We start from the raw sequence: 27,604 nt of genomic DNA, 5'->3' as shown, positions 1-27,604 counted from the left end.
TTATAAAAGGTGACAGCCTCCAACTCTAGCTCGTACCACGAGCTGGATGCTTCCCTCAACCTGTGGCCTTCAGAGTCCAGACTCGATCCTTAAGTAATCTTGGCGAACCTTTAGGTTACCTCGAGCTAAGGAGGTAGGATCTTGCGATGGCAGCTCCGGTCTTGGGGATGTCCACGTGGTAGACATGATTAGGCCGTATCTCAGCTCGCTAACAGCCCGTGGGAGAATCAGGGCGTACAAATGTATTTTTGTAAATACTTTTAATTTTAAGTATATAATTGTAAATTTCCTAATAAATTTTGAGGTGCAATACAAAATTCTCCTAAAAGATGTATCTTCAATGTTTTGTGAGAATGTCAATGTCGCAAGTCATCATTTATCCTAACAATGTGATTTTTTACTACAATTTCAAACAATACTAGGATGATATATTTATAGTATATTATTTTAGATTTGATATTTATATTAGGATACTTTTCTAAAAGTGTTTTACTTGTAAATTAAAAAAAAAAAATCATTGATAATACTTAGAGATCGTTTTTTTTAAAGTAATAGATAATTTTCAATAATAGAATTGATCCAATAATGTACATGACAAGTCAAATTGCTTACAAAGCAAATTTAAATGATCTACATAGGCTAACTACTGAGTCGTTTACAATGTCCACCATCAAATAGTTATCAACCCTAATAATAAATAAAGACCTAAATACAATCAAGACATCATTTTGAAAATAAAGCAAAGATTCACCCATCTTATGAATACCTATGCATCACGCCAATAGAACATAAAATAAGGGATAAATAAACATATGAACAACATCTTGAGCCAAATTTGAAAAAGATCCATCCAAGTGTTGTCCAATATAGACACGTCAATTAGATCTACTAAATCGGCCCAACAAAACATTGTCAAGCAAGCCACATACCCCAATAATGAGGGCATGAAATGGTAGGTGCAAAACACCATTATTGTGAAAACTAAACAAACTGAAACATAAGTAATAAAACTAAATAAAAACTGAAAATCAAAATACAAATAGAAGAAAATCACATAAAAGCCAAGCACCAGCCCACCACCGAGAACCCCTTCTCTCCTAAACACAACCCAAACCCCCGAAACTTCTTCAAATTTTCACGACAACACCACCATCGGAGACCATTGTTGACTTGTTGTTGATTTTGCGTTGATCTTGCGTTGACTACATATCTTTTGGATTAGGTCATCATAGTTGCAATGCTTTGATATCAATTCTCCACTTGCTACATATCTTTGGTCCATTCCTTTTTATCAAGATTGGTATTGATTCCATTTCATGAAAAGTACAAAACCCAAACTCTTGTTTTAATTTAGAATGTCAACAATTGAAATTATACAGTTTATATCTTAGTTTTAATAACATCAACACTGCCACAACAACACGACATATACAATGTATATTGAATAAAAAGTTCAAAATAACCTTCTTGTTTGTAGACTTTTTCCCATAATAACAAGACAATTTTTTCCTATTAAATTTTGAAAATCAACCAGATTGCAACCCGGTCACATAAATAACAACAAATATTAAAAAAAAAACAATTAAAGATCAAATATTAAGCAATTATACAATTTATATCTCAATTTTAGAGACATCCATGTTGTCTCAACCCCAAAAGAACATGAATTAGGATTTATGCTCTAAAAATATGTAAATACATTTTATTGATTTAAATAAAATTATAATTTTATTATATTTTAATATTATAATTATTGTTTGAATAATTTATATAAATATCAAGAAAATTTCATATTCATTTATGAAGATATGATTTTGTATTAGTCCGAGAGAATTAAGATCATATACAATTAATAAAATAGTTAGTAACATATTAAAAGTAATGAATCTTTAATGAATGATTACTAGTATGATTTACTAAGCATACAGAATGCGATTAATCTAGATTCAGATTACTGATATGGATAAACATCTTAGTAAAAGTATTGTATATAATAGAGATTATATATTAAATAACACAAATGAGAAAATCAAGAAGAGCCACTAAGTGGCTCACACCACTCACTGTGTTGCACAGTGAGTGACACCTACCAGAGATATTTTCTATCCATGGATTTGAATTTTGAATTTTAAATTAATTTGTGTATTTAATTATATTTAATTATTCTTTTTTAAATATAATTTAAGATTAAATAATTAAAATAGATGTAACTGACCAATTTTATTTTAAATAAAATAAAAATTAATTAAATTAGTTAATTATCTTTATAAACTTGAAAATAAGTAATACTTTTAAAATTTCCTTAACATGAAATTCTAGAAATTTTTATAGCCTCTTTCTTCTTAAACTTCTCCAGATCTCATGATATGTTGAGTACATTTAAAGAGTTCTAAATCAACATTTGAATCCTACGTGTCCACACACTTCCTTGTGTGTTTGATGATTGACTTGGAAGGCTAAGATGTGAGCTTTCAAAAAGGATAGGAAGTTCATTGATTTATACAAAAAGATTCAATGACACTTGATAGGCTACAAGACGTAATATCTATTATCTTTATGTATTATTTAATATATCTATATATGTATGATCTTGGTTGGTATTAATAATTTTTTAAAAGATCCTACTCCGCTGTGTATTCTTATTTTTCTAATTTAATACCAACAATGATATATATATATATATATATATATTCAAAACGTCAACTACAAATCCACAATTACTCGAGGATGGTTGTTTTTTTCAACTTTTGATTTGAATTTGTAAATTTTGCCAAAAGAATAGTTTTCTAAATCTGAATTTATTTCCTAGGGCCAGTAACATCAACGTGAACAACACAACAACAACATTATATAAATAGTCATATAAAAAAGATTTCAAAATAAACTCTGTTTCATTAAATTTCTCATGTTAAAATATTATGAGTTTGATTTCTCATTTTTTATATGTTCTTTTATTCTATTTTTCAAGCTAAATATTTGACATTTTCAATTGTTTTCATCATCTCAATGTATAGGTACATGCATATAACTGTTACTTTTATTTTATTTCCATATTATTCACTCACTTGTCAATTTTTTATTTCTTTACAACTTTTTTATATTAGAAATTAATCGTATTTTGTAATAATTTTATAACGTTTATCATATAAAATTCTTTTTCTTTGGTGGATTGAAAGAATATTAAAAAAAATACTTTTCTCCATTTAATTTATATTTATAGCTATTTAAGTTGATTATTTGAAAGAATATAAAAGCTATTTAAGTTGGTTATTTAATGTTTATGTATTAAGATTTACTTTTTATATTTTAATAGTTAAGTATAGTTATTTATTGAAGATTTTAAATATAATACTAATTTAGAGTTATCTTAATATGGTTTTAAACTAATTTTCTTAGTAACTATTTCTTATTTTGGGGGTGTTTTCTATCCTTATTTAGTTCAACTTTTTATTTTAATCTTAAGTTTTATAAATATTATTATAGTAGTTATGTATATATTAATATGTTATTGTATTGAAGTTTTTTAGACTTTTCAAATTGTATAAATCTAGTTTCTAACAAAAGGGACACTCTTCCTTTTGGTTAGATTTTTTTAGCCGGGTTTTTCTTTTTCATTCATAATAGAATAACTCTTTTACTTATTCATTTTTGTTTGATGTACATGTATATTTTTATCAATATGTTGATGTGACTTTAGTTCAAGATTGTGGACTTTTATAGTTTTTTTTTCACTAAGTTTATTTTGTTTAAAGCTCTGAAAACATCTATTTTTCATGTAGTTGCATTGATTATTTTACAATGCAGCTCATAGATTGATTTAGCATGCTTTTTGGTTAGAAGATAAACTTTTTAGTTTGGATATTTCATTCCTCTTAATTGTACTTACTATCTTGAATGATGATACAATCTATTATAACAAAAAAATAAATAGATCAAATATTCAACAATTTTACAATTTATATATTTAGCTATATCAACCTTCAACTAGTAGGATTAAATTGGCACTTCAATTTCGAAATATCAAACAATGAATCTGTGGGTTTGGATTTGTATTTCTTACGTACCTTGTTTTTTTTAATGTTTTTCTAGTGATCTCTTTGCCCTCATTCATTCTATATCTTTACTATATTGATTTTAGATTGCTACATTTAATTTTCGTTGGTTTTGAGTAGCTTGATGGGCAACGTTTATGGAGTTTGATGTTGTGTTGATGGCACCTAGGTAAGGAAGAAGTCGTAATTTTGTTAAAATTTTCATATCTCCGTATTTATGTAAAAAAAACTTTATTCAACATTATAAAAATTAAAATCAACCTTATTTTGTCCATATATGAAAAAAATCCTTTAAAAAATCAAATTGATTTTACATATGTCAATCAGTCACTAATTGTCTGAAGGATTCAAAGGGAGGTTGTGCAATATCATTAATTGTCTAAAAGATTCAAAGGGAGGTTGTGCAATGTCCCTTTATAGCACTCCTTATATTTTTAATATTGTGTTCAAGTTCTAATTATTTTCTGCAGTCATATGTACTATTTTTTTTTTCAAACATCATTTAAATAAATATAAAATTATTTAAATATACTTAACTTTAAATAGTATACATGTTGCACGAAGTATGTTTCTATTTTCTAGTTACATTATAAAATAAAATAAAACAAATCGTTATATAATATCAAATTAATATTAAAAAAATAGATTAGATTTTACAAAACTAATCTCCCAATTTAAGAAACTTAATTAAGAGGTGATAATATACAAAAATATAAAGAAAAAAAAATCATAAACATAAATTTGGATAAAAAGCCATAAAATAGATATGGTAAAAAATATTTTGGATTCTGTGTTGTACAAAAATTATCTATCAGACTCTCTGTATTAGAAAATGACAATTTGGACATTGCTTTTTGCAAAATGGAACAAAATGCAAAATAGTACATTGAGTCTAATTTTGGTTAAACTAATTTTTAATATGACAAAAATACCCTTGAATAAATTAAATTGATTTTAAAATTAAAAAAAATTTAATTATAAAACAAAATAAAACCAATCCTAAATTAAAAATAAATATAAAATTTAAACTTTTTTAATTTCCCACTATATTCATCCCAAAAATTTCCATAAACTTGTTCATCTATAGTCATAAAACATAAAAATCCCAAATTAGAAATAACACATCCAAAATTCATAAACACAAAATCCAAAATCTCAAAAGATCAACAAAAATCAAAATTAAAATTAAAATCACAACATTAACATATCTATGAACTCAAAATCAACATCAATGTGACTCTTGCAACTGCAACCCAGATTTCAAAATAAAAATCACAGTATAAAATCGAAACCTAGATTTATTATCATATTTTAACATGGAATGAGTGAAAGAAGAAAAATGTTTTTATTAATCTTAATTGAATGACATACAATCTAGTAACTAAGTGTTATATATAACAAAGTAATAAGTTGAAAGATAATAAAGATCCTAACTAACTAGTAAAGGTTAGCATAAGACCAATAATATTGTAACAAACTAATAAATAAAAATAACAAAAGAGAAATACAAAACATAATAAGCATATAAATCTAATATCCTCTCCTCCCCTTTAGATGGACTGTATATATCATGTACATCCATCTTACTAACGTGAGAATGAAGAGTGGTGAAAGGCAATGCCTTTGTGAATGCGTAAGCTAGTTGAAAGGTTGCTGCTGATAGGAATCAATCGAATGGAGCAGGTCTTGACTTTGTCTCTAATAAAGTGACAATCAAGCTCAATATGCTTGGTTCTCTCATGGAAAGTAGGGTTATTAGCTATGTGAATAGTTGACTGGTTATCACAGTAGATAAAGGCTGGTGTAGATGAGAGAATTTGAAGATCTTTGAGAAGGTATTGAATCCATGTAATCTCACTGGCAGTAGCAGCTAAGGCATGATATTTAGCTTTGGTAGAGCTTTTAGAAATTGTAGGTAGTTTCTTTGTGCGCCAAGAAACTAAACAATCGCCTAAAAAGATGCAAAAACCTGTAGTGGATCGTCTAGTAACCGAGCAGGAAGCCCAATCTGAATCTGAAAAACCCCTGAGATGAAGTGAAGAAGAAGAGGAATAGAGAAGTCCTTGACCCGGTCGACCCTTGAGGTATCTTAGAAGATGATGGATAGCTTGGAGATGTTCTGTACGTGGAGTGGCCATGAATTGGCTAAGAGTGTGGATAGAGTATGTGATGTCAGGTCTGGAGAGGGTCAAGTACAGAAGACGGCCAACAAGTCTCCTATACCGGGAAGGATCAGAAAGAAGGTCACCTTGCTGGTCAGTGAACTTCAACCTTGGGTCCATTGGCGATTTTGCTGGTTTACTTCCAAGATAGCATGTGTCTTCAAGTAACTGAAGTGTGTACTGGCGTTGAGAGAGGAAGAGACCAGATTTTGAGCGAGTAATTTCAAAACCAAGGAAGTATTTGAGCATGCCGAGTGCCTTGAGTTTGAACTGGGTATGAAGGGACTCTTGAAAACGCTGAAGCTCATTGAGGTTGGGCCTGATGAGGACAATATCATCAACGTAGACTGTAACGTCCTGGATAACCAAGACCGTTATAGTGTGTTTTTATAAAGGTGCAAGACTTGCTAATTAAGTCGTTTAGTTGAAAATGTGACACTAAACTATTATTGAACTAGGGTTAAAATATTTTGGTCATAAAAGATAAATTTTCATATAAATAAACGTTTGATACACGGGATCCCAAAAATAGGGTTAAATAACAATTTACAAAATTTCCAAAGGTTATATACAACCACAAGCCACTCTAATGGAAAAATAGGCCTTTTAGGTTATATCATCCCTTGGCTGTTGCGGCTGAGCAGCCGACTATGTACATTCCGCCCCCAGAGCTCTCCAATTCAGGGTTGGTCCAGCTTACCCTTGTCTTTACCTGCACCACGTAGCACCTGTGAGCCAAGGCCCAGCAAGAAAACCATATAATAGAGCATAATCAATGACAGTAATCAAATACATCATAAATCATTAATCAGACACTCAGTAGCCCACATTGTTCACATAATCAGCGATATCAGTCAACAAATCAATAATCAATCATCCAGGTAATAAGCATGCCATAATCATCATATTAACAACAGTAAACATATCACACAATATCCAGGGTCGACACCCTTAGGCCGCACCCTCTGTTTATCCCACTGATCTGGCTCCCTTAGGCCGAGCTCAATGATTATATTATTAACCTCAGCTATTAGTGGCCAAGCCACGTCCTTGTGCGCCGATATTAATTCCGGCACTCTTAGATCGTTCATTTCATACTCACATGGCATAATACCATCATACAACATTGTATACAAGTATAGGGCACTCTTAGTCCCAACATAGTCACATAACCGGGTGCAGTTTTCTTACCTTTGATTCTGAGCGGAGAAGGTGAACTGATTCTGAGCACGATCCCTAGCCTCGAGCCTTGGCGACAAACCTAGTCACAAGAGTTATCGATATCTATCAACTTCCAATAAGAAATAAAATACTTAGGGAACAACACTAACCTCCGAGACCTCAATTTCTACTAAACCGGGCAGTAGAAATTGTCCCGAGCCCTTAGGTTCGAACCCTCGAGCCCTAACAACACTAATAACTCCTTTAAGCTCAAAACTCCCAGGCGGGTCGCGATTTGGCTCAGCTAGTCGCGACTTGCCCCAAGTCAAGGAGCAAGCTCTCACACCAAAGGGGAGGCGGGTCGCGACTTGGCCAAGCAAGTCGCGGCGCGCCCTGTGAACCCAGGGAAAACCTGGGTTTTCCTCCTTCTTCTTCCAGCCATGAACACCTAAATTCTACCCAGAATTTTCCCTCAAAACTTCCCCAAATTCAACACCAAACCAACTACTAACTCAACATCTTAATCCATTTACTTTAAACATAAATCTCCTAAACAATTGCACCAAAAACAATACCCCAACTCAGAAGAATTCACCACTCAACACTCAGCCAATTTAATACCCAAAACTCACTCCAATTCATACATTCAAATATTCAAAGTTCCTTAACATAAACCTAGTAAAATTCAGAGATGAAAGCTCAGAATTTTACCTCAAATCACAGCTCAATCACCCACCTGAATTCTCCTTCAATTTTCCTCAAAGTTTCCCCCAGCCTAAGCTTAGAATGTGTTCCCACCTTGAAGCTAAGCTTCAATATCCAAATGAAGCAAGAGAGAGAGAGAGGGATGCGTGTGTGAGAGAGAGAGAAGAGAGTTGAACCTCTTTTTCCTTCTTTCTTTCCTAAACTCTTCTCAATTCTTTTGCCTTAATCTAACATAAAAGCTTAATAAATCTTTAACTTTAGGAAATGACCATTATACCCTCCCAAATTAAATAACCCTTTAACTTATTCTAGGGGTAGAATGGTCATTTATTCCCAATTCCCACTAGTTCCTCAAGTGTCCCTAATATTTACCACTTAAATCCAGTCATCCAAATAATCACCAATTATTTACCTAATGTCTAATAATCTCCAATATATCTCCTAAATTCCTGAAAATATCCCCAGGCTCCCCCGAGCCGGGTATAAATCCCCACCGTGACTATTTCGCCAAACCACTTACTAGGACCGTCTCGAGCCATATGTTGCAAATATATTCACATAATAATGTGGTCTCAAAAATTTATCGCAGATAATCACATTTATGCCGTCAACGGGCCAAAATTACAAATATGCTCCTATAAGCTAAACATTATCTACATGCATACTAATACTCATAATCATGCATTTCATATATCCATATAATCATATAAAGCACGATGATCACATAATCATACATTAAATCACTTAAATCACACATAAACCAATTATGCCCTCTCGACACACTAATCAAGGCCCTTAAGCCTTATTAGTAATTTTAGGTTGTTACATAGACTAAGAGAGCGATGCAAGTATTATCTTTGCCTCTAGTGAAAAGTGTATAATTTGCTTGTGATTGTTGGAACCCATCTGCAATGAGAGCATCAAATAACTTCTTGTACCATTGCCTAGAGGATTGCTGAAGCCCATAAATGGATTTGTGCAGCTTACAAACAAGAGGAGAACCTGCACAAGAAGATTGAGAAACATTAAGACCTTGTGGAAGAGACATATATACATCCTCATTTAAGCCACCATTTAGAAAAATGTTATTTATATCTAGTTGTAAGGTATGCCACTTTTTAATAGTTGAAATTGCAAAGAGAAGCTTGAGTGTGACCATCTTTGCCACTGGTGAGAAAGTGTCAAAGAAGTCTAAGCCTTCTTGTTGGGATAAACCTTGAGTTACCAAACAGGCCTTATAATGTTTAATAGAGCCATCACTGTTGAGTTTGATTTTGTAAACCCAACGACACCCAATTGGTTTCTTGTTAGGTGAAAGTGGCACAATAGACCAAGTATTATTGGCTTGAAGAGATTGCAGTTCAGTTGTCATAGCGCGAACCCAGGAATCTTGTAAGACAACTTGCTTATAAGATTGTGGTTCAGGATGAGTGGAAACTGCACAAATAAAAGCCTTGTGAGAATGAGACAAGTTAGAGAAAGACATAAAAGTTTGAATATGATAAGGAGCAGAGGAGGTAAGTTTCTGTATGGAATGGCATTCAAAATCTCTAAGATAACGTGGTGGCTTGGAGACACGATTGGAGCGCCTTAGAGGAGTGTGAGAGGCATTTGATGTGGGAGTAGGCGTATCCAAAGAAGTAGAGTCCGAAGGAATAACAAAAGTATCAACTGAGCTGTTATTTTCTTCAAGAGGCAGATCGCGTTGATCATCTAAATGCTGCAAATGATTGTTAGAAGGAGCATGATTGTTGTAAATATCATAATCTGTAATTGGAGTGTTAGTAATTTCAGTAGAGGGTAAAACAATATTAGTAAAAGGATCAGTGGGAAGATTAGATGCATTGAGTTTCTTAAATGGAAAAATATTTTCATGAAAAATAACATTTCTAGATATAAAAAAAAATCTTTAGTATTTAAATCATAAAGTCTATATCCTTTTACACCTTGCGGATATCCTATAAAAATGTAAGTACGTGCTCTAGAATCGAATTTTGTTCTATGAGTAGTAAGAGTAGAGGCAAACACTAAGCAGCCAAAAGTTCTCAAATGGCTATACTAAGGGGATTTATTGTACATAATTTCAAAAGGAGTTTTATGCTTCAAAAAAGGTGTAGGAATTCTGTTGATTAAGTAGGCAACAGTCAATACACAGTCAGTCCAAAACTTAATGGGCAAATCAGCTTGAAAATAAAATGCACGTGCAACATTTAATAAATGTTGATGTTTTCTTTCTGCAATGGCATTTTGTTCAAGGGTCTCTACATAAGTAAATTGATGCAGGATTCCCTTTTGATAGAATAGGTCAGTGAATGCATATTCAGGGGCATTGTCTGATCTAAAACTCTTAAGAGTACTGTTAAATTGAGTTAGAATAAGAGATAAAAATTGTGGTATGATGATGAGTGCATCAGATTTTTGTTTAAGCAAATAGATCCAAGTAAATCGAGAACAATCATCCATTAAAGTCATAAAATATTTATGATTGTAGTAGGATGGTATATGATAGGGACCCCAGATGTCACAATGAACTAGATCAAACACATGAGCAGAAAAATGATTATTATTTGGAAAAGATAATTTCTTTTGTTTTGCCTTTGGACAGATATAACAAGGTGAATGTTTGTGTAGAGAAGAAGTGTTACAATGTAAAGTAAAACTTAACATATCTAATCTTTTATGAGATAAATTTCCTAATCTTGAATGCCAAGTATCTGCTGAAATGGAAAGGACAGTATGTTCAGATGATTGCTTATCCAATATGTAGAGACCATTTTTGGTTTTACCCGTGCCAATCATCCTTTGGCTGAGCATATCCTGTATATAGAAATAATCAGAAGTGAAACAAAGGGAAATGGAACCAAGTGTTGTTAAAGAACTTACTGATATAATATTGTACTGAAAACAGGGACATAAAGGACATCAGTAAGAACAAGGTTAGTAGAAAGGGCAACAAATCCACTATGATGAACTAATAAAATCTCATTATTTGGTAAGATAAGTTTAGTTGGATTTATAAGACAAATAAATTGAAAAGCTTTTGTGTTTGAGCAAATGTGTCGTGTTGCTCCAAAGTCCAAAATCCATGAATCAACAAAAGGAAGAGATGAATTAGTGGATAAAATTATACCTTCACTACATGTTGAAGAGGTGTGTTCTGAAGGAGTCATACCAGAATTTTGAGCAGCCAAAAGATTGAGTAACTGCTGATACTGAGTTGATGTTAGTTGAGGAAGAAGAGTAGGAGTATCATTGCTGTGTTGGTTGATGTCCTAACTAGTTTGAACTTGATTTGCAACAACATCTTTAGGTGCCTTTGGCTTGTTATATCCAGGAGGGTAACCATGTAGCTTGTAACATTTCTTAATTGAATGTCCAAGAACATTACAATGAGTGCAAAAAGGTCGGTTCTTTCTTGGAGGGTAATGTTTGGATGCAGCTGAGGTAGATCTTTGAGATGAGGACTTATTATTTTGAAGAGCAAAGGCCATGGAAGGTGTAGGTTCAAATGTGGTATCTCCACGCTGGTTCTCTTCTTGGGTAACCAAATGAAAGGCTCTGCTAAGATCTGGAAGTGGATCCATGAGAAGATGTTTCTACGTATTTGGGAGTATGAATCTTTGAGACCCATGAGGAATGACATGATGTACTCCATGTGGTATTGCTCCTGTAATTTCTTAACTCCACCACACGTACAATTGTTACATGTACAACTTGGTTTATAACTTGAAAGTTCTTCCCAAATTGTTTTCAGCCTTGTACAGTACATGCTCACTATTTGCACATCTTGCTTAAGATTTGTTGACGCGGTTCTTCGCCAACAGATAATTAAGAAAAGAAGAGAAAGGGATTAGTGCTTGTGTTGAACCGAAATAGATGAATGATCTTGGAAATGAGATGGTGACACCAAATACGTTTTTTTAAGTGGTTCAAAGGTTAAAATCCTTCTACTCCACTAGTCAATATTATTGCTATATACTGGGTATTCTTTTACAGGATATTTCTTATAATATAGAATCCAACCCCTATTAACTCCCAAGGTCTCCATATTTATAGGAGAAGGCACCTGGAAGTTGGTAAGAAGGTCATCCCGTGACCTTCTTACCTATCATGTCAACTCTGAGACATTCATGATTTATTCCTAAACCTGACACATAAGTGTGGTCAAAGCAATAGGTAAGGGGATAATGGGTCGCACGGCCCAACCCAGTCGTGGGTGTCTAAATGCGCACGTTCCTGCTGCGTGTCCGAGAAGTCAGAGACATATCAGACACGTGATGTCTGATATATGCACGTTTATCTTGCGTGGTTGACTTTATAAAAGGTCACAGCCTCCAACTCCAGCTCGTACCACGAGCTGGATGCTTCCCTCGACCTGCGGCATTCAGAGTCCATACTCAGTCCTCAAGTAATCTTAGCGAACCCTTAGGTTACCTCGAGCCAAGGAGGTAGGATCGTACGATGGCAGCTCCGGTCTTGGGGACGTCCTCATGGTAATCATGATTAGGCTGTACCTCAGCTCGCTAATCAGCCCATGGGAAAATCAGGGCGTACATCTGCCCCCCAAGCCCCTGCTCGTGGTACACGACGTCGTGTAGGACCACAGTAGGGGCTTTTAGGCTTCCCCTGAAGTCTTCATATTCCACATTCTACGCAGGTGACGAATACGTGGAACATCGTGGTTGGTGACGGTACGTCTTCCGAGAACCGCATTTAATGGCCTAGCCTATACTCAGCCGTCGTTTCGTTTTTCGAGTGGAGGACCTTGGATCCCATATCAGGGCAATCCAACGGCCCTCTTCACATGACCCTTCATGTATATAAAAGGGGTGGCCACCCTACGCATGGGCCACCCTTTCATTTGAAATTTCTCAGAATTTTTCCTCTTCTTCTTGCTCTAAAAAATCCCCCATTTTTTCTATTTTTGGTTACCATCTTCGGCGTTCCAAAAACTCAGGCGCAAAGACTCCTGCGGAGCTTTGGAATCACCCACTTCGACGAAGCCCCAACCTAGGCGATTCCTTCATCCTCTTCCCACTCAAACATTTTGTAAGTCTCTTGACTGTGCATGTTTTGAAATTATTTTTCACTGTAGCTTAGGTAAATATTTACTGTAGCCGCATGCAAGGGTTTTGCTGGTTTTTTGTGGGAATGAAGGGAGAAAGCCTTTTAGGTTAGGGCATATTTGCAGTAGAAAACCATTTAGAAGCATGGTTTATAGGATGCATTTTCTAGGGAAAATTTTGGGGTAGGATTTTTGGTATGCTGGTTCAAAATATCCAGTATTTTGGGTGCAAAACCGGGTAGCTTAGGGGACACGCTTCACAGACGGTTTTTCCTTTCTTGCTTATTGGAACTTTCCCTCCAAGGCAAAATTCTAAACTGACCCTCCTGACACACGAATTCTGAGTAATCGGGGATCTGTTGGGAGCACAGGCGCGTGTTCTTAGAACCGCGTGGTCTCACTCTCCACGGGCTGGGCTTACCTCAGCTCGTGCAAAGAACACTTGATTCTTCTTCATGCTTAGGTCGCCTTTTCTGAAATCTTTTCTTTTGTTCGTGATAACTCTACAAAATAGAGTTATTTTACCACTTTTTATGTGCTAATTGTTGCTTAATTCTTGAGTTTTTAAGTAATTTATTAAGTTTTTAAGTAATTTTAAATTTATTAGTCTTATCATGATTTTATATACTTTTGTGTGTTTTTATAGTTATTTTATTGTAAAATGTTGTAGTTAATTATTTGAATTATTATTGTTAAGTTAGTGGTAAAAAAATGTTGTATTATTAAACTTAAATGTAAAATATAAATTAAGTTATAATTAATATTTTCAAAGAATTAAATTGATTTATTTTATAGTTGAAAATATTGTATTATAATTTATTTTATATTTATTTTGTAGGGAATTTATGCTCTTGAAAAGTAAAGAAAATAAAGGAAAGGTGGCATTTTTAAAGTAAAGAAAGAAAGAAAAAGTGGCATTCTTGAAATGCCATAAGCAAGGCCCAGGGAAGCCCATAAGCTCTCCAACCATCATCAGCTTCCATAATGGTCTCACATGACCATTTCCTTCTCCCCAACAAGACATGAGCGTTTCCTTCCCAGCCACCTCCAATCACTAACTGAAGCTTCCCTCCAGCAGCTTCTTCGGTTCCTTACTTCATCACCCAGCCGAATGCATGAAGCCAAGGCCCAAGTCAAGGCTAGCCCATTTCTCCTTCAGCACTTGCCGCCTACCTCCCTGCCATGCCATTTCACAGGTGCCAACACAGCCATGCAACAGCCACAAAACAATTTTCTTGAGCCCATAAAAATACCACAAAGTACCATTGTCCCCTATTGTAAAAAATACTAATATTTTTACCCCACTTTCTACACATTTTACCCCAAAACATCATTATTACACCCTATAATTTACCCATATTTACCATATTATAATTAATTAAATTAATTTAATCAATTTAATTAATTTAAATTGATTATTTTAATTATCATTTTTTGGCTATAAATAAGGGAGTTTGATGTCCATTTTAGGGAGGTTAATATACCATAATTTCTACACATTCAAAACCTCTCAATTCTCTTCATCTTCTTCTTCTTTTTATTTTTTTTTCTATGTATATTTAGAGGAAAAATTTGGGGGTTTCTCCTCCAAATTTTCCTATTTATGTTTGTAATTTTTAGTGTGTATTTGCTATTCTAGTTATGTGTTTCTAATCTTTTTAAGATTATTAAGGTGATGATGAAACATTTTGTAACTAGATAGTATTTATTTTGTATGTTGATTTCCCATTTTGTGCAACAAAGTTTATGGAATTTTCTTCTTCAAATATCTTCTTTCATCTTAAATATCATGTATTTTGGATTGTTAGCACATTTTTATACTTTGTTCTTCATTAGTGCAAAAACATAATATTCTTTGTGTAAAATGTGTCATTAAATTGTACACATCCATACTTAGAGCAAAAATATTATGTTTTGCCTTATAAATAATGTTCATTGATTTATTTGTTATTTCATTAGATTGATTTACACTAAATGCTTTGAAATTATAATTTTGAAAAGTGAAGAAAAATCCTATCATTTTAGAAATAATTTGTGCTTAAAATTATAAATCTATTTAGAAAATGATAGTTTGATTTATTTTAACTATCACTAAAACTTGGGAATCAATGTACTTATAAATATTGTTGAACTTATATTTTGTGGATTTTAATCCTTAATAATCTTATTTTACTATCTTGATTTCTATTATTAATTTATATTTATATATTGTCTTTAATATCTTTATTATTATCTTTTAGTTTATTTTATTGTCACAAATTCTCATCAATCTTTGGAGCTAGGTTAGAATTTATTAATTTTGGTTTAAAATAGTTCTCTTTCCAATTTTAGACAACTCCTTTGGGTTCGACATCCTTGCTTACACGATCACTATTCTATATGAACGATTCGTGCGCTTGCGATTTATAAATTTTTAAACACACCCATTTTGGGTCCATCAGTTGGCTAGGCGACCAGATGGCACCGAAGAAGAATGCCCCAAAAAGGACCGCCAGCAGCTCGGCCTCCTAGCAAGACAAAGGAAAGGCGGTGATGGCCGAATCCCCGATCCCCAACTTCGGGCCAGCAGTGGAACAGGAGCTCGAGGTGGCCCCTGACGCGTTCTTTGAGGCGGAGAGGATCGTCTCAAAGATTACCGACCAGGCGAAGGTAAACAAGATCTTCCTCTCCCACAAGATCGAGCTGGGGAGAGAATCTATGATAGCCCGACCTCCCGCAGAGGGCGAACGGAGTTGCGCGTTGCTCGACGAGGCATTCTCGGCGTGGAGTGACGAGCATTTCAAGGCGGAGGCCTTCCTCCCGTTGGATCAGTATTTCACCGATTTCCTCAATTACGTGAGGTTAGCCCCATTCCAGCTCCCCCTCAACTCTTACCGTCTGCTGGCGGGGTTAAGGTACTTGTTTCTGAAACAGGAGTGTGAGGTCCCCACTCCTGCGGACATCCTGTATTTCTTCTACCTTAAGGCCAGCCCAGAGCAGCGGGGGCGAGGCGACGGGTTTTATTACTTAGCCCAGTTCCCCAACACGGTTGCGGTCATCGAGCTGCCCAGCCACCCCAATGACTTTAAAGATCAATTCTTTATGTCGACGGGGTTCCGAAACTGCGAGCTCCACTACTTCAATCGTCCTCGTAAGTGATTTTCAACCTTAGCTAGTAAGTTAAGTATCGTTTAGCTTCCCTTTTATCCGTTTCTGACTTAGGATAATTCTGCAGCAAACTTCGCGAGGACAGAGAAATCTATGACCCTCGGGGCCAAGTACGAGACACTGGCGGACTTGCCCCCCAGTGAAAAGGATTATCGTCTGCTCGTGACAGACGAGACGATGCTGGCCTGTAAGCTGATCTCCGAAGGTCAGACTCTGAACCTGAGGAGGTCCCGGGCGCTTCCCCCAGCTCGCGATACAAGGCCTATCATCGTGGAGGAGGTCGCAGGGGATGAAGATGAGGAGGACGAGGAGGACGAGGTTCCCCTCATGAGGAACAGGAAGCGGGCGTTGGAGGTCGCCCAGAGAACGGACGAGGAGAGGATCCAGTTCGGAGCAGCTGCGGGTCCTTCTGGCCAAGGTAACCCTTACATGTTTAGGAATTTAGATAGGGCCACTGCTGACCCCCGGCTAGCTAGGTATAATCCCAAATAGATCGTCCAATGCCACCGATGTGATCCGAACCTGGATACAACCCTGCTCCACTGTGTCGACCAGCTCGTGCTGGATTACCAAGATAGCCGCCCCTAGGGGTACCGTAGTCGTAGATAACACCCTAGCCTTTAGGTCGATCCTATTTGAGGAGTATGGGACCAACCTTCGGTCATGGCCATCACTCCGGAGGGGTGCCGTAGCTCTGGGACTTAGGCAATATGTAGAAGAATTTAGCCCGGAACCCATGTCGGATCTAGAACTTGCACCAGCTCGGGAAATAGTCGACTTAGATTCTCCCGCAGGAGCTCTGGGGCCGATGGACGTAACCATAGGCTCTTCCTCTAGCTCGGGGGGTAGGATTCCCTTTTAGTATTTATATATACTTGAATTTCTCCTTTGCTTTTGTTTTTGCATGAATGTTGACTTGTGCGCTAACCATATCTTTGTTTTGACAGAAGAGATGTCTCAGTCCGGGGGACAAAGTCTGCGGGCTGCGCTCATTGGGGGGAACTCCTCAGCTGGGGCCGTTGGGCCCAGAATGAAGAAGCTCCGGATGCTGAAGAAAGGCGCCGGGACCCTATCCAAGTCTCCTGCCAAGGAGAAGGAGCAGCCGCCCAGGTCGTGGGAACTATTCCTCCCGCTGCAGGGGGAGCATCAGGTGGTTAAGGACGCCCTGGCGGCCACGCAGGCCGAGCTGGAAGGAGCCCGTCCCAAGCTTCAGGAGGTCGAGGCAACCAAGGCCGCCCTTGCCGCTGCGCGGGCGGAGCTAGACGCTGCGAAGGCCGAGGCTACCCTTGCCGCTGCGCGGGCGGAGCTGGATACAGCGAAGGCTGGAGCCAAAACCGCCCTGGAAGCCGAGCAGGCAGCCTCCAGCACCGCTCTGGAGGACATGCTCTATAACTGCTGAGCCTACAACCCGGATGGCGATTTCTCCTTCTTAGCAGCGGAAGTCTGGGAGCCTTTGCTAGAAGGGTTTAAAGCTCGCCTCGAGAAAGAGGCACCTTCCGAGGCCAGGGAAGTCTCCAGCGTAGCTGAGCAGAAGGGCGAGACGGCGACCTCCACGGGGCAGCTTGGTGGAGCTTAGGGCCTTCCTTTTTTGCTCCCACTCCTTTATATATATATTTTTTGTGTAACTTATGCACGAGATGTTTCCACCTCGAGACAATCAATTTATCAATTTTATTTTTAATTGACTTATTTCCTTGTCTTTGCGCACTTTAGTTACTATTTTGAAAAAACTTAGTTCGTGTTAATTTTTATCAATATCTCGTGCTCTTTAGGAAGAACAACAATCAATCGATTTAAATTAACTTCCAAGTTTTATGACCTGGTTGTATCCAGGAACTTAATTTGAAAACTTAGTTCATGTTAACTTTTATCAATACCTCGTGCTCTTAAAAAAAAAACAACAATCAATTGATTTAAGTCAACTTCTAAGTTTTATGACCTGGTTGTATCCAGGAACTTAATTTGAAAACTTAGTTCGTGTTAACTTTTATCAATATCTCGTGCTCTTTAAAAAAAAGCAACAATCAATTGATTTAAGTCAACTTCTAAGTTTTATGACCTGGTTATATCCAGGAACTTAATTTGAAAACTTAGTCCGTGTTAACTTTTATCAATATCTCGTGCTCTTTAAGAAAAGCAACAATCAACCGATTTAAATTAACTTCTAAGTTTTAAGGCGACCTGGTTAGATCCAGGATAGGACTTAGTTCGCGTTAATCCTTATCAATATCTCGCGTTTTTTAAGAAAAACAACGATCAATCGAAATGAATCAACTTCTAAGTCATTAAGGCGACCTGGTTATATCAAGGTACCATATGCCCCCCAAGTAACTGGGAAATGGTCTTTCGTGGTTACTTTAGATTACACTTGAAAACATGTACAAATATAAACAAAAAGTTAATTCTCATTGCTTAATACATAAAAAATGGCCTTTCAGGCCTTACAAGTGAATCATTGATAATATTTCTTCAAATGGATGGCGTTCCAAGTCTGTGGAACTGCCCCTCCATCAAGACAAGCTAACTTATAAGTTCCCTCCTTAATGACCTCGATGACTTGATATGGCTCTTCCCAGTTCGGTCCCAAGACTCCATCTTTGGCATCCTTACTGGCCAAGAAAACTCTCCTGAGGACCAGGTCGCCAACGTTAAAGGCGCGATTCTTGACTTTTGAGTTGAAATAGCGAGTGATCTTCTGCTTATAATGGGTGAGCTGGAGTTGCGAATCTTCTCGTCTTTCATCAACCAAGTCAAGGGAAGCGCACAGTAGCTCGTGGTTGCGGTCCTGGTCATATGACTGGACCCTATACGAAAGTACCTTAATCTCCACGGGGAGGACTGCCTCACTCCCAAAGGTCAGGGAAAAAGGAGTATGACCCGTAGGAGTCCGATGCGAGGTCCGGTATGCCCACAGGACCTGGGGGAGCTGTTTTGGCCAGACCCCCTTCGCTTCATCTAGTCTCTTCTTGAGGCTCGCCTTGAGAGTCTTGTTGACAACCTCGACCTGGCCGTTCGCCTGAGGATAGGCCATGGAGGAGAAACTTTTCACAATTCCGTACCTTTTGCAAAATTCGGTAAACAGGTCGCTGTCGAACTGAGTCCCATTGTCGGAAACGATCTTCTTGGGCAGCCCAAATCGGCAGATAATGCTTTTAACCATGAAGTCAAGGACTTTTTTGGAAGTTATCATTGCCAGAGGTTCTACCTCAGCCCACTTCGTAAAGTAGTCGATGGCCACCATGGCGTAACGGACCCCGCCTTTTCCAGTAAGGAGGGCGCCAACCAAGTCGATCCCCCAAACTGCAAACGGCCATGGGGACGAGATCATCTTTAGCTCTACTGGGGGAGCTCGGGCAACTGTGGCGAATCGTTGACACTTGTCGCACTTCTTCACGTATGAGATTGAGTCTTTGGACAGAGTTGGCCAGTAATAACCTTGCCTCAGGACCTTTAAGGCCAAGCTTTGCCCCCCAGTGTGATCTTTGCAAAAACCCTCATGCACTTCCTGCAGAATGGCCTTTGCTCCGTCTGGAAGAACACACCGTAGGAGAGGTAGGGAGTGCCCACGTCGATATAACACCCCATCTACAATAGTGTACCTGGGAGCTTGATACAGAACTCGCCGCGCATCATTACGCCCTTCAGGTAGCCTTCCCTCGATGAGATACTCAAGGATGGGAGTCATCCAGGTCGGCCTGGCGTCGATCATCTCGACCTCCGTCCTGACTTCCTCTATACTTGGTTTCTCCAAGAATTATATTGGCACTAACCCCAAGGTCTCCGTCTCCCCGGAGGTGGCGAGCTTGGCAAGAGCGTCTGCATTAGCATTCTGCTCCCAAGGTATCTGCTCGATCGTGCCTCGCCCAAACGCGGACAGTTCCACTTTTACCTTTGCTAGGTAGGCAGCCATCTTAGGTCCCCGTGCTTGATATTCGCCCAGAACTTGGTCTACCATGAGCTGGGAGTCACTGAAGCACTGGACGGAGCTCGCCTTCAGCTCCTGGGCTATCCTCATCCCGGCGCTTTGTATTCGGCCTCGTTGTTGGAGGCCTTGAATCCGAATCTCAACGCCGAGTGGAATCTATGTCCCTCGGGGATATCAAAATGATTCCAGCTCCGGAGCTGTTCTCGTTGGATGAACCATCCACGAAGATCCTCCACGATGCCTGGGACGAGGTGACCTGGGGTGAGTCCTCTGCAGGATCCTCCCGGAATCCTGTACACTCTGCTACAAAATCGGCTAGGGCCTGACTTTTTATAGCAGTTCATGGGGTGTATAAAATCTCGAATTGACTGAGTTCGATAGCCCACTTTAACAAGCGTTCTGATGCTTCAGGTTTTTGCAAAACCTGCCTTAAAGGTTGATCGGTCATGATGTGTATTGAGTGGGACTGGAAGTACGGCCTGAGCTTTCGCGAGGCCATGATAAGGCAGAACGCCAATTTCTCCATCAACGGGTACCGAGATTCAGCTCCGAGAAGTCTCTTGCTGATGTAGTAGACTGGTTTCTGAACCCGATCTTCTTCCCGAACTAATACGGCACTGGCTGCATCCTCCGTGACAGCTAGGTAGAGGAAAAGAGGCTCTCCTGCTTTTGGTTTGGATAGTACGGGTGGCTCGGCCAGATGTGCCTTCAGGTCGAGGAAAGTGCTTTTGCACTCTTCTATCCATTCGAACTTCTTATTTCCTCGGAGCAGGTTGTAGAATGGCAAGGACTTATCGGTGGACTTCAAAATAAACCGGTTGAGGGCTGCCACCCTTCCTGTCAGGCCTTGGACATCTTTGCGCGACCTAGGTGAGGGAAGCTCGAGCAATGATCTGATCTTGTCGGGGTTTTCCATGATTCCCCGGGTATTGACGATGAAACCCACGAATTTTCTCGACGCGACTCCAAAAGTGCACTTCTGTGGATTAAGCCTCATGCCATACTCTCGTAGTATCTTGAAGCATTCTTCCAGGTCAGAAACATGGTTATCAGCAGTCTTTGACTTGACTAGCATGTCATCAACGTACACTTCCATGTGTTTTTCCGATCTGGTCTGCGAACATTCTATTCACCAACCTCTGATAGGTAGCACCGACGTTCTTCAGCCCGAACGACATGACCTTGTAACAATAAACGTTATTCGAGGTCATGAAGCTGGTGTGTTCTTGGTCTGTCAGATTCATGGCGATCTGATTGTAGCCTGAGTACGCGTCCATAAAGGACATGAGCTCGTGCCCCGCCGTGGCATCCACCAACTGGTCTATCCTTGGCAATGGAAAACAATCCTTAGGGCAGGCTTTATTCAGGTCAGAGAAGTCGATGCAGGTCCGCCACTTCCCGTTGGGCTTCGGGACCAGCACGGGGTTGGCGACCCAAATTGGAAACTTGGCTTCACGGATAAAGCCGCATTTCTTGAGCCAGGCTACTTCTTCCTCTAAGGCTTCAGCCCGGGTTGTTCCTAGGCGTCTCTGCTTCTCGGACTTTGCAGGAACGCTTTTATCCAGATGAAGTGTGTGCATGATGACACTCGGTCTGATTCCCACCATGTCCTCGTGTGACCACGCAAACACATCCAGGTTATCCCGCAGAAATTTGATCAGCTCTGCTTTCCTCTCGCTACAGAGGTTTTTTTCGAGCTTGACCATCCGTGACGGGTTCTGCGTATCGATGCTTACTTCTTCGAGCTCCTCAATAGCCTGGAGCTCGGATCTGTCCTCGCCTATTCGGGGGTCGATATCCTCACTTAAGACGATATTTTCCCCTTCGGCGCTTTGAGGTTTTTCAATCTCAGGATCAGCTAAGGGTTCCTGAGATTCCTCTTCACCACCTTGGATGGCCATTGCCAGCTGCCCGGGTTTAGATTTTCCCTTCATGGAAATGCTGTAGCATTCCCTGGCAGCGAGCTGATCGCCATGGACAGTGCATATTCCCGTGGAGGTAGGGAACTTCATCGCGAGGTGGCGAATGGAAGTGACGGCCTCAAAAGCTATGAGCGTAGGTCGTCCCAAAATTGCGTTGTATGCAGCACAACAGTCGATGACCACGAACTCGAGGAGTTTGGAGACTGTCCGAGGTCCTTCTCCTAGGGTGATCACCAGCTCGATCATCCTTATGGCCGCTGATCCTTCTCCCGAAAAACCATACAACATCATGGAGGTCGCCTTCAGCTCGGCGATAGTCAAACCCATCTTCTCTAATGTGGACCGGAATAGGAGGTTTATGGAGCTTCCGTTGTCGATCAGCACCCTCCTAACCCTCCGATTGGCGAGCTGAACCGCCACGACCAGAGGGTCATTGTGCGAGAACTGGACATGTCCCGCATCTTCTTCAGTGAAAATAATTGGTTATCTCTCCAATCACTGCTGCTTTGGCAGACGCTGCTCCGGGACGAACTCTACTCCATTATGCGCTTTGATTTCATTTACGTACCTCTTCTGGGCACCCCTGCTCGTGCCAGCCATATGCGGACCTCCAGAGATGGTGGATATCTCCCCTCCTATCACGGGAGGAGGGACGTCCTGATCTACCCGAGACCCGGGCTGACTGGCCGGGACTTCTGGAGCAGGTCGACTTGTTGGGACCCTGTTCCGCGCGTACTGAGCCAAGGGGCCGGCTCGGATGAGAGTCTCGATCTCATCTTTTAAATGCCTACATTCATCAGTATTGTGGCCAACATCGTTGTGAAAGCGGCAAAACTTGGAGGTGTCTCTCTTCCCCTTTTGGTGCTTCAACGGCTCGGGCCTCTTCCAGGGGAGGCGAGTAGAATTAGCTAGGAGCTCTGTATAAGTCGCATAAACGGGCTTGAACTTGTCTATGGACTTATTCTTCTTTTGGCCGTGCTGGCTGCCCTCGCCATTCCCCTTTCTTTTGCCTCCACCGAGTTGGTTATTCTGTGTGACGTTTTGGGTTGCCGCCACGACCTCCGTCCCCACTCCAGCAGGCTGCTCAGGGACCTGGCCGGTTCCTGTAGCTGAGGCTTCAGCCTCCTCCAAGTTAATCCATTCCTGAGCCCTGTTAAGGAACTGGTTAACCGAGCTAACTCCCTTCCTTTGTATATCCTTCCAGAGCTCTCCTCCCATGAGGATTCCAGTCCTCATGGCCATGAGCTTGGAGCTGTCATCCACATCTCTGGCCTGAGCAGCGACGTTCGCAAACCTGCTCAGGTAAGCCTTCAGGGTTTCGCCGGGCTACTGCCTCACGTTAGACAGAGAGTCGGCCTGAACGTGGGCAGCCTGGGAGGCTCGGAATGCCCTTTTGAAATCAGCTGAGAAAGTTTTCCAAGAGCTGATTGACTGTCTTTTGCCTTGCTTGAACCACTGCCTGGCTGGTCCAGTCAGTGTGGAAGGGAATATCAAACATCTCAGCTCGGGGCCAATGTTGTGGGCCATCATCAGGGTGTTAAACATCCCCAGGTGATCCGACGGGTCTCCGTTCCCATTGAACTTGGACAGGTGCGGCATACGAAAACCAGGTGGGTACGCCGTTGCTGCTATGCTGGGGGCGAAGAGCTCCATCTCGTCCCCCGAATCGTACTCATCTTTCTCTTTCTCCGACAGGAGCTTCCTCATCAGCTCCTCCATCTGGGCCAGGCGCTCGAGGGTTTGGTTCTGATGTCCTTGGTTATTCCGGGGCTGTGCTCCAGATCCATTGTACATATTTGGTGGGTTATTGCCCCTCCTATCTTGAGATAGGTTATTTGGGGCATTCCCGCCGTTACGTGCTTCGGACAGGGCCCCCCCTGAGCGAGCATGGTTGTCGCCTCCTGCTGGCTCCCCTTTATGAGAGTTAAGTCAATCTCGCAGGTCGCCCCCTTGGGTGGCTTGTGGACTTTGTGCCAAACTTAGACGCTGACGCAGGTCTCCGCCAGAGAGGTCGCTCCGGCGACTTCTAGTCCAGTAGCTCCTGTTAGATAGGCTCGGGGTCCACCTTTGGTGGTGAGGATCTGGGCTTTCTCTCAGCGCCCTGCTCCGTCGGGAAGGTCCGGCTGATGGCGAGTTTTTCCTGCTACTTCCGTAGGCTGGAATATCTCGGATGGGCCGAGGAGGAGATGGAGGATGCCTGACCGAAGAGGCGATCCTGGTTTCGTTAGGACGGATGAGGTTAGGTGGGGGCCTCTCGGCCCTGCCAACCTGCGGGTCCCGCGCCTGGCGATCTGGACGAGGTGCAGGACGGCTGTTGGGGACGGGTTGACGCTGTGAACCCTCCCCGGACCTCCTTCTGGAATTTCCTCGAGCTGCCTTGGGCGCGCTCGAGGCTAGTTGGGAGCTAGGAGTCGAAGTTCTGACCGAGCGGCTGTACTGCTGTTGTCCGGCTCTAGGCACTTCTCTGAAGTTTGCCTCTCGACGGTGCGATGAAGGAATGGAGTTGGCTGTCGGACGTCTGTCCGAGCGGCTATGCCTAGACCGATTACCCCGGCGAGACTTAGGAGCCTCGCCTTGCCTCTCTCCGACGTTAGCGTCGGTTGTGAGAGGGGGTAGTCGAGCCAGCACATCCTTGATCTGCTGGTTAGCTATTGCTAGCTGGCTCCTCAGCTGAGCATTCTCCATCTCCACCGTAGTGTAATAACATGGGTTCGGATTAGGTGGCCGAGGCGCCGAACTTCCAGTGTCGTCTTGGCCCGCCAGCTGTTTGCCTGGCCGCTGTTGGACTTCAAGAATTTGTTCACCAGGGATGGCAATATGATGAGCCTCCTGCCCATGCTGTTCTGTCTCGTTACCGTGCCTGGATCGAGTAGTCACCATAGTTGGATGTTTGCGACAGCACTAATCGAACTTGCTCTCAATGAAAGCACCAAACTGTTGACGCAGTTCTTCGCCAACAGATAATTAAGAAAAGAAGAGAAAGGGATTAGTGCTTGTGTTGAACCGAAATAGATGAATGATCTTGGAAATGAGATGGTGACACCAAATACGTTTTTTAAGTGGTTCAAAGGTTAAAATCCTTCTACTCCACTAGTCAATATTATTGCTATATACTGGGTATTCTTTTACAGGATATTTCTTACAATATAGAATCCAACCCCTATTAACTCCCAAGGTCTCCATATTTATAGGAGAAGGCACCTGGAAGTTGGTAAGAAGGTCATCCCGTGACCTTCTTACCTATCATGTCAACTCTGAGACATTCATGATTTATTCCTAAACCTGACACATAAGTGTGGTCAAATCAATAGGTAAGGGGATAATGGGCCGCACGGCCCAACCCAGTCGTGGGTGTCTGAATGCGCACATTCCTGCTGCGTATCCGAGAAGTCAGGGACATATCAGACACGTGATGTCTGATATATGCACGTTTATCTTGCGTGGTTGATTTTATAAAAGGTCACAGCCTCCAACTCCAGCTCGTACCACGAGCTGGATGCTTCCCTCGACCTGCGGCATTCAGAGTCCACACTCAGTCCTCAAGTAATCTTGGCGAACCCTTAGGTTACCTCCAGCCAAGGAGGTAGGATCGTACGATGGCAGCTCCGGTCTTGGGGACGTCCTCATGGTAATCATGATTAGGCCGTACCTCAACTCGCTAATCAGCCTGTGGGAAAATCAGGGCGTACAAGATTCATTAATTCTTTCCTTAGATTGAATATGTGTGGTCTGTTTTGATGCTGAAACCTAACTTTAAGATCTTGCCAAATTTCTGCTGCAGATTCATCATATAGGATACTCGCTAAAATTTCTTTAGAAACAGAGTTAAGGATCCAAGAAATTACCATGTTGTTGTTATGAACCCAAGCGTTGTAGAGAGACACATCTGTGGATGAAGGCTTAGGAATAGATGTATTGAGAAACCCCATTTTGTTCTTGACTGATATTGAGAGCTTCATTGCTCTGCTCCAAGAAGGATAGTTGTTTTGACCTGTGAGATATTGAGAGACCAAAACGTTGCCAGGGTTGTCAGCGTGATGAAGGTAATAAGGGTCAGCTGGATCTTCAAGAGATTGTAATGAGTGAGTAGTTTGAGAATTCTGGTTAGGTTGTCCAGTTGGATTCTGTGATTCATCCACAGTTGAGGAGACATTGTCATCGACCACGAAAGTTGATGATGGAGGAAGGCCACTAGTCGACATATTCTGTATAGTGAAAACAACTGAAAAGACAAGAAAAATCGAATAAAAGAGATCAAGAAATAGAGAGCAGATGAGAAAACCAGTGCAAGAAGATCTTGAGAAACTGGTTGAATCGAGATGAATGGAACCAAACGAAACACAGGTTCGGAAGAATCGAAAAACGCTGCGTTGTCGGAGAAGGAAGTACGGCAAGCAGGAAGAGGATTGGAGAAGAAGTCGGATCGTCGGGGAAGCTTATCTTCCGGGATCTGATACCATAACACGGAATGAGTGAAAGAAGAAAAAGTTTTTATTAATCTGAATTGAATGACATACAATCTAGTAACTAAGGGCTATATATAACAAAGTAATAAGCTGAAAGATAATAAAGATCATAACTAACTAGTAAAGGTCAGCATAAGACCAATAATATCGTAACAAACTAATAAATAAAAATAACAAAAGAGAAATACAAAACAGAATAAGCCTATAAATCTAATATATTAACCTAGATTTCTAATCACATTTCAAAATTAAAATCAAAACTCAAACATTGGTTTGTTCTTTGTCCTCAAGCATCAAACCATATGTATTAAAAACAAAAACCAATGGAGGAATAAAAAACTTAAACCTTTACTGAACTAAGAACAGGAAAAGAGGCCCAGATCCGCCATTGCCCATCATTGACCCAACACCTCCAGTCTTCTTGCTCATCGTCCGTTCTCGACCTCGTCCAAGCTCCATTCACGACATTACCTAAGCCTCGTCCAAGCTCCGACTGTGAAGATGAGAACTCTGTCCGATATCTCCCTCCATCAGTCCTTTGTTGCCATTGCCCTTTGTGAATCCATGACATACATAGTGGCCCACTCACAACCTCAACCAACTAAGCCCAGATCTGTCCCAAAGCAAGGGAAACTTCACCCATGGCCCATGATTCCTTCCAATGGCGACCTCATTATAGGTTTTGACTTCGGCATTGAGTGGACGATGGGGTGAGATCACAATAAAAGGAGGAAAGTGATGCCAACAGCAGAAGAAGAAAGTAATGCCCACATCCAATTTTGACTTTGTTTTTTTAGTAGGAGTTTGCTTTTTTTTTTGTTGTTGTTGTTAAGTTTAGGTTGTATATTTAATTTTGCTTTTAGGTTTAATTTAAATTACATTTAGAATTAAAAATATATATGTTTAATTAAAAAAATTATTTTAAAATCAATTTAATTTCTTTTTTATTTTAAAATCTAATTTTAATTATTTAGTTTCTTCAAGTAAAAATATGAAAGT

The 27,604-nt window shown here is 40.2% G+C and overlaps 2 protein-coding genes across 4 annotated transcripts; both read right to left on the bottom strand.

Annotated features, from left to right (window-relative positions):
• Positions 1-5,243: 5,243 nt before the first annotated feature.
• Positions 5,244-7,341, bottom strand: LOC133825623 (uncharacterized mitochondrial protein AtMg00810-like). The gene is made up of 3 exons (XM_062258538.1): positions 7,237-7,341; positions 5,640-6,571; positions 5,244-5,298 (listed from the first exon to the last, which is right to left on the bottom strand). Exons 1-3 carry the CDS (start codon positions 7,339-7,341, stop codon positions 5,244-5,246), a joined length of 1,092 nt encoding a protein of 363 aa, XP_062114522.1.
• A 1,226-nt stretch (positions 7,342-8,567) lies between these two features.
• LOC133823939 (uncharacterized) lies at positions 8,568-27,426 on the bottom strand. Of its 3 annotated transcripts, none has more exons than XM_062256792.1 (4): positions 26,952-27,426; positions 26,422-26,589; positions 25,985-26,344; positions 8,568-9,082 (listed from the first exon to the last, which is right to left on the bottom strand). In XM_062256792.1, the coding sequence occupies exons 1-4, from the start codon at positions 27,174-27,176 to the stop codon at positions 8,912-8,914; spliced, it is 924 nt and encodes a 307-aa protein (XP_062112776.1). In that variant the 5' UTR covers positions 27,177-27,426; the 3' UTR covers positions 8,568-8,911. The 3 variants fall into 3 exon arrangements, with proteins under 3 accessions (XP_062112776.1, XP_062112777.1, XP_062112775.1); XM_062256793.1 differs by lacking the exon at positions 8,568-9,082 and adding an exon at positions 13,848-14,322; XM_062256791.1 differs by lacking the exon at positions 8,568-9,082 and having other exon boundaries at positions 25,209-26,344.
• Between the last annotated feature and the right edge of the window lie 178 nt (positions 27,427-27,604).

The sequence above is a fragment of the Humulus lupulus genome, chromosome 3 (genome assembly GCF_963169125.1).
Source record: "Humulus lupulus chromosome 3, drHumLupu1.1, whole genome shotgun sequence".
Lineage (NCBI taxonomy): Eukaryota > Viridiplantae > Streptophyta > Magnoliopsida > Rosales > Cannabaceae > Humulus > Humulus lupulus.
This window is presented reverse-complemented; position numbering and strand designations above follow the sequence as displayed.

What these genes read in the sequence shown, in the direction of transcription:
- LOC133825623 (XM_062258538.1), bottom strand. Translation starts at nt 7,341, where the DNA reads ATGTTGTATGATGGTATTATGCCATGTGAGTATGAAATGAACGATCTA. An exon ending in CTTGGCCACTAATAGCTGAG is followed by an intron (nt 6,572 to 7,236) that starts GTTAATAATATA and finishes TTGGTTATCCAG; the next exon opens with GACGTTACAGTCTACGTTGA. An exon ending in CACTCTTCATTCTCACGTTA is followed by an intron (nt 5,299 to 5,639) that starts GTAAGATGGATG and finishes TCTGGGTTGCAG; the next exon opens with TTGCAAGAGTCACATTGATG.
- LOC133823939 (XM_062256791.1), bottom strand. Translation starts at nt 27,176, where the DNA reads ATGTCATGGATTCACAAAGGGCAATGGCAACAAAGGACTGATGGAGGG. An exon ending in CTGTTCTTAGTTCAGTAAAG is followed by an intron (nt 26,590 to 26,951) that starts GTTTAAGTTTTT and finishes TTATGGTATCAG; the next exon opens with ATCCCGGAAGATAAGCTTCC. An exon ending in CTCAAGATCTTCTTGCACTG is followed by an intron (nt 26,345 to 26,421) that starts GTTTTCTCATCT and finishes TTCACTATACAG; the next exon opens with AATATGTCGACTAGTGGCCT.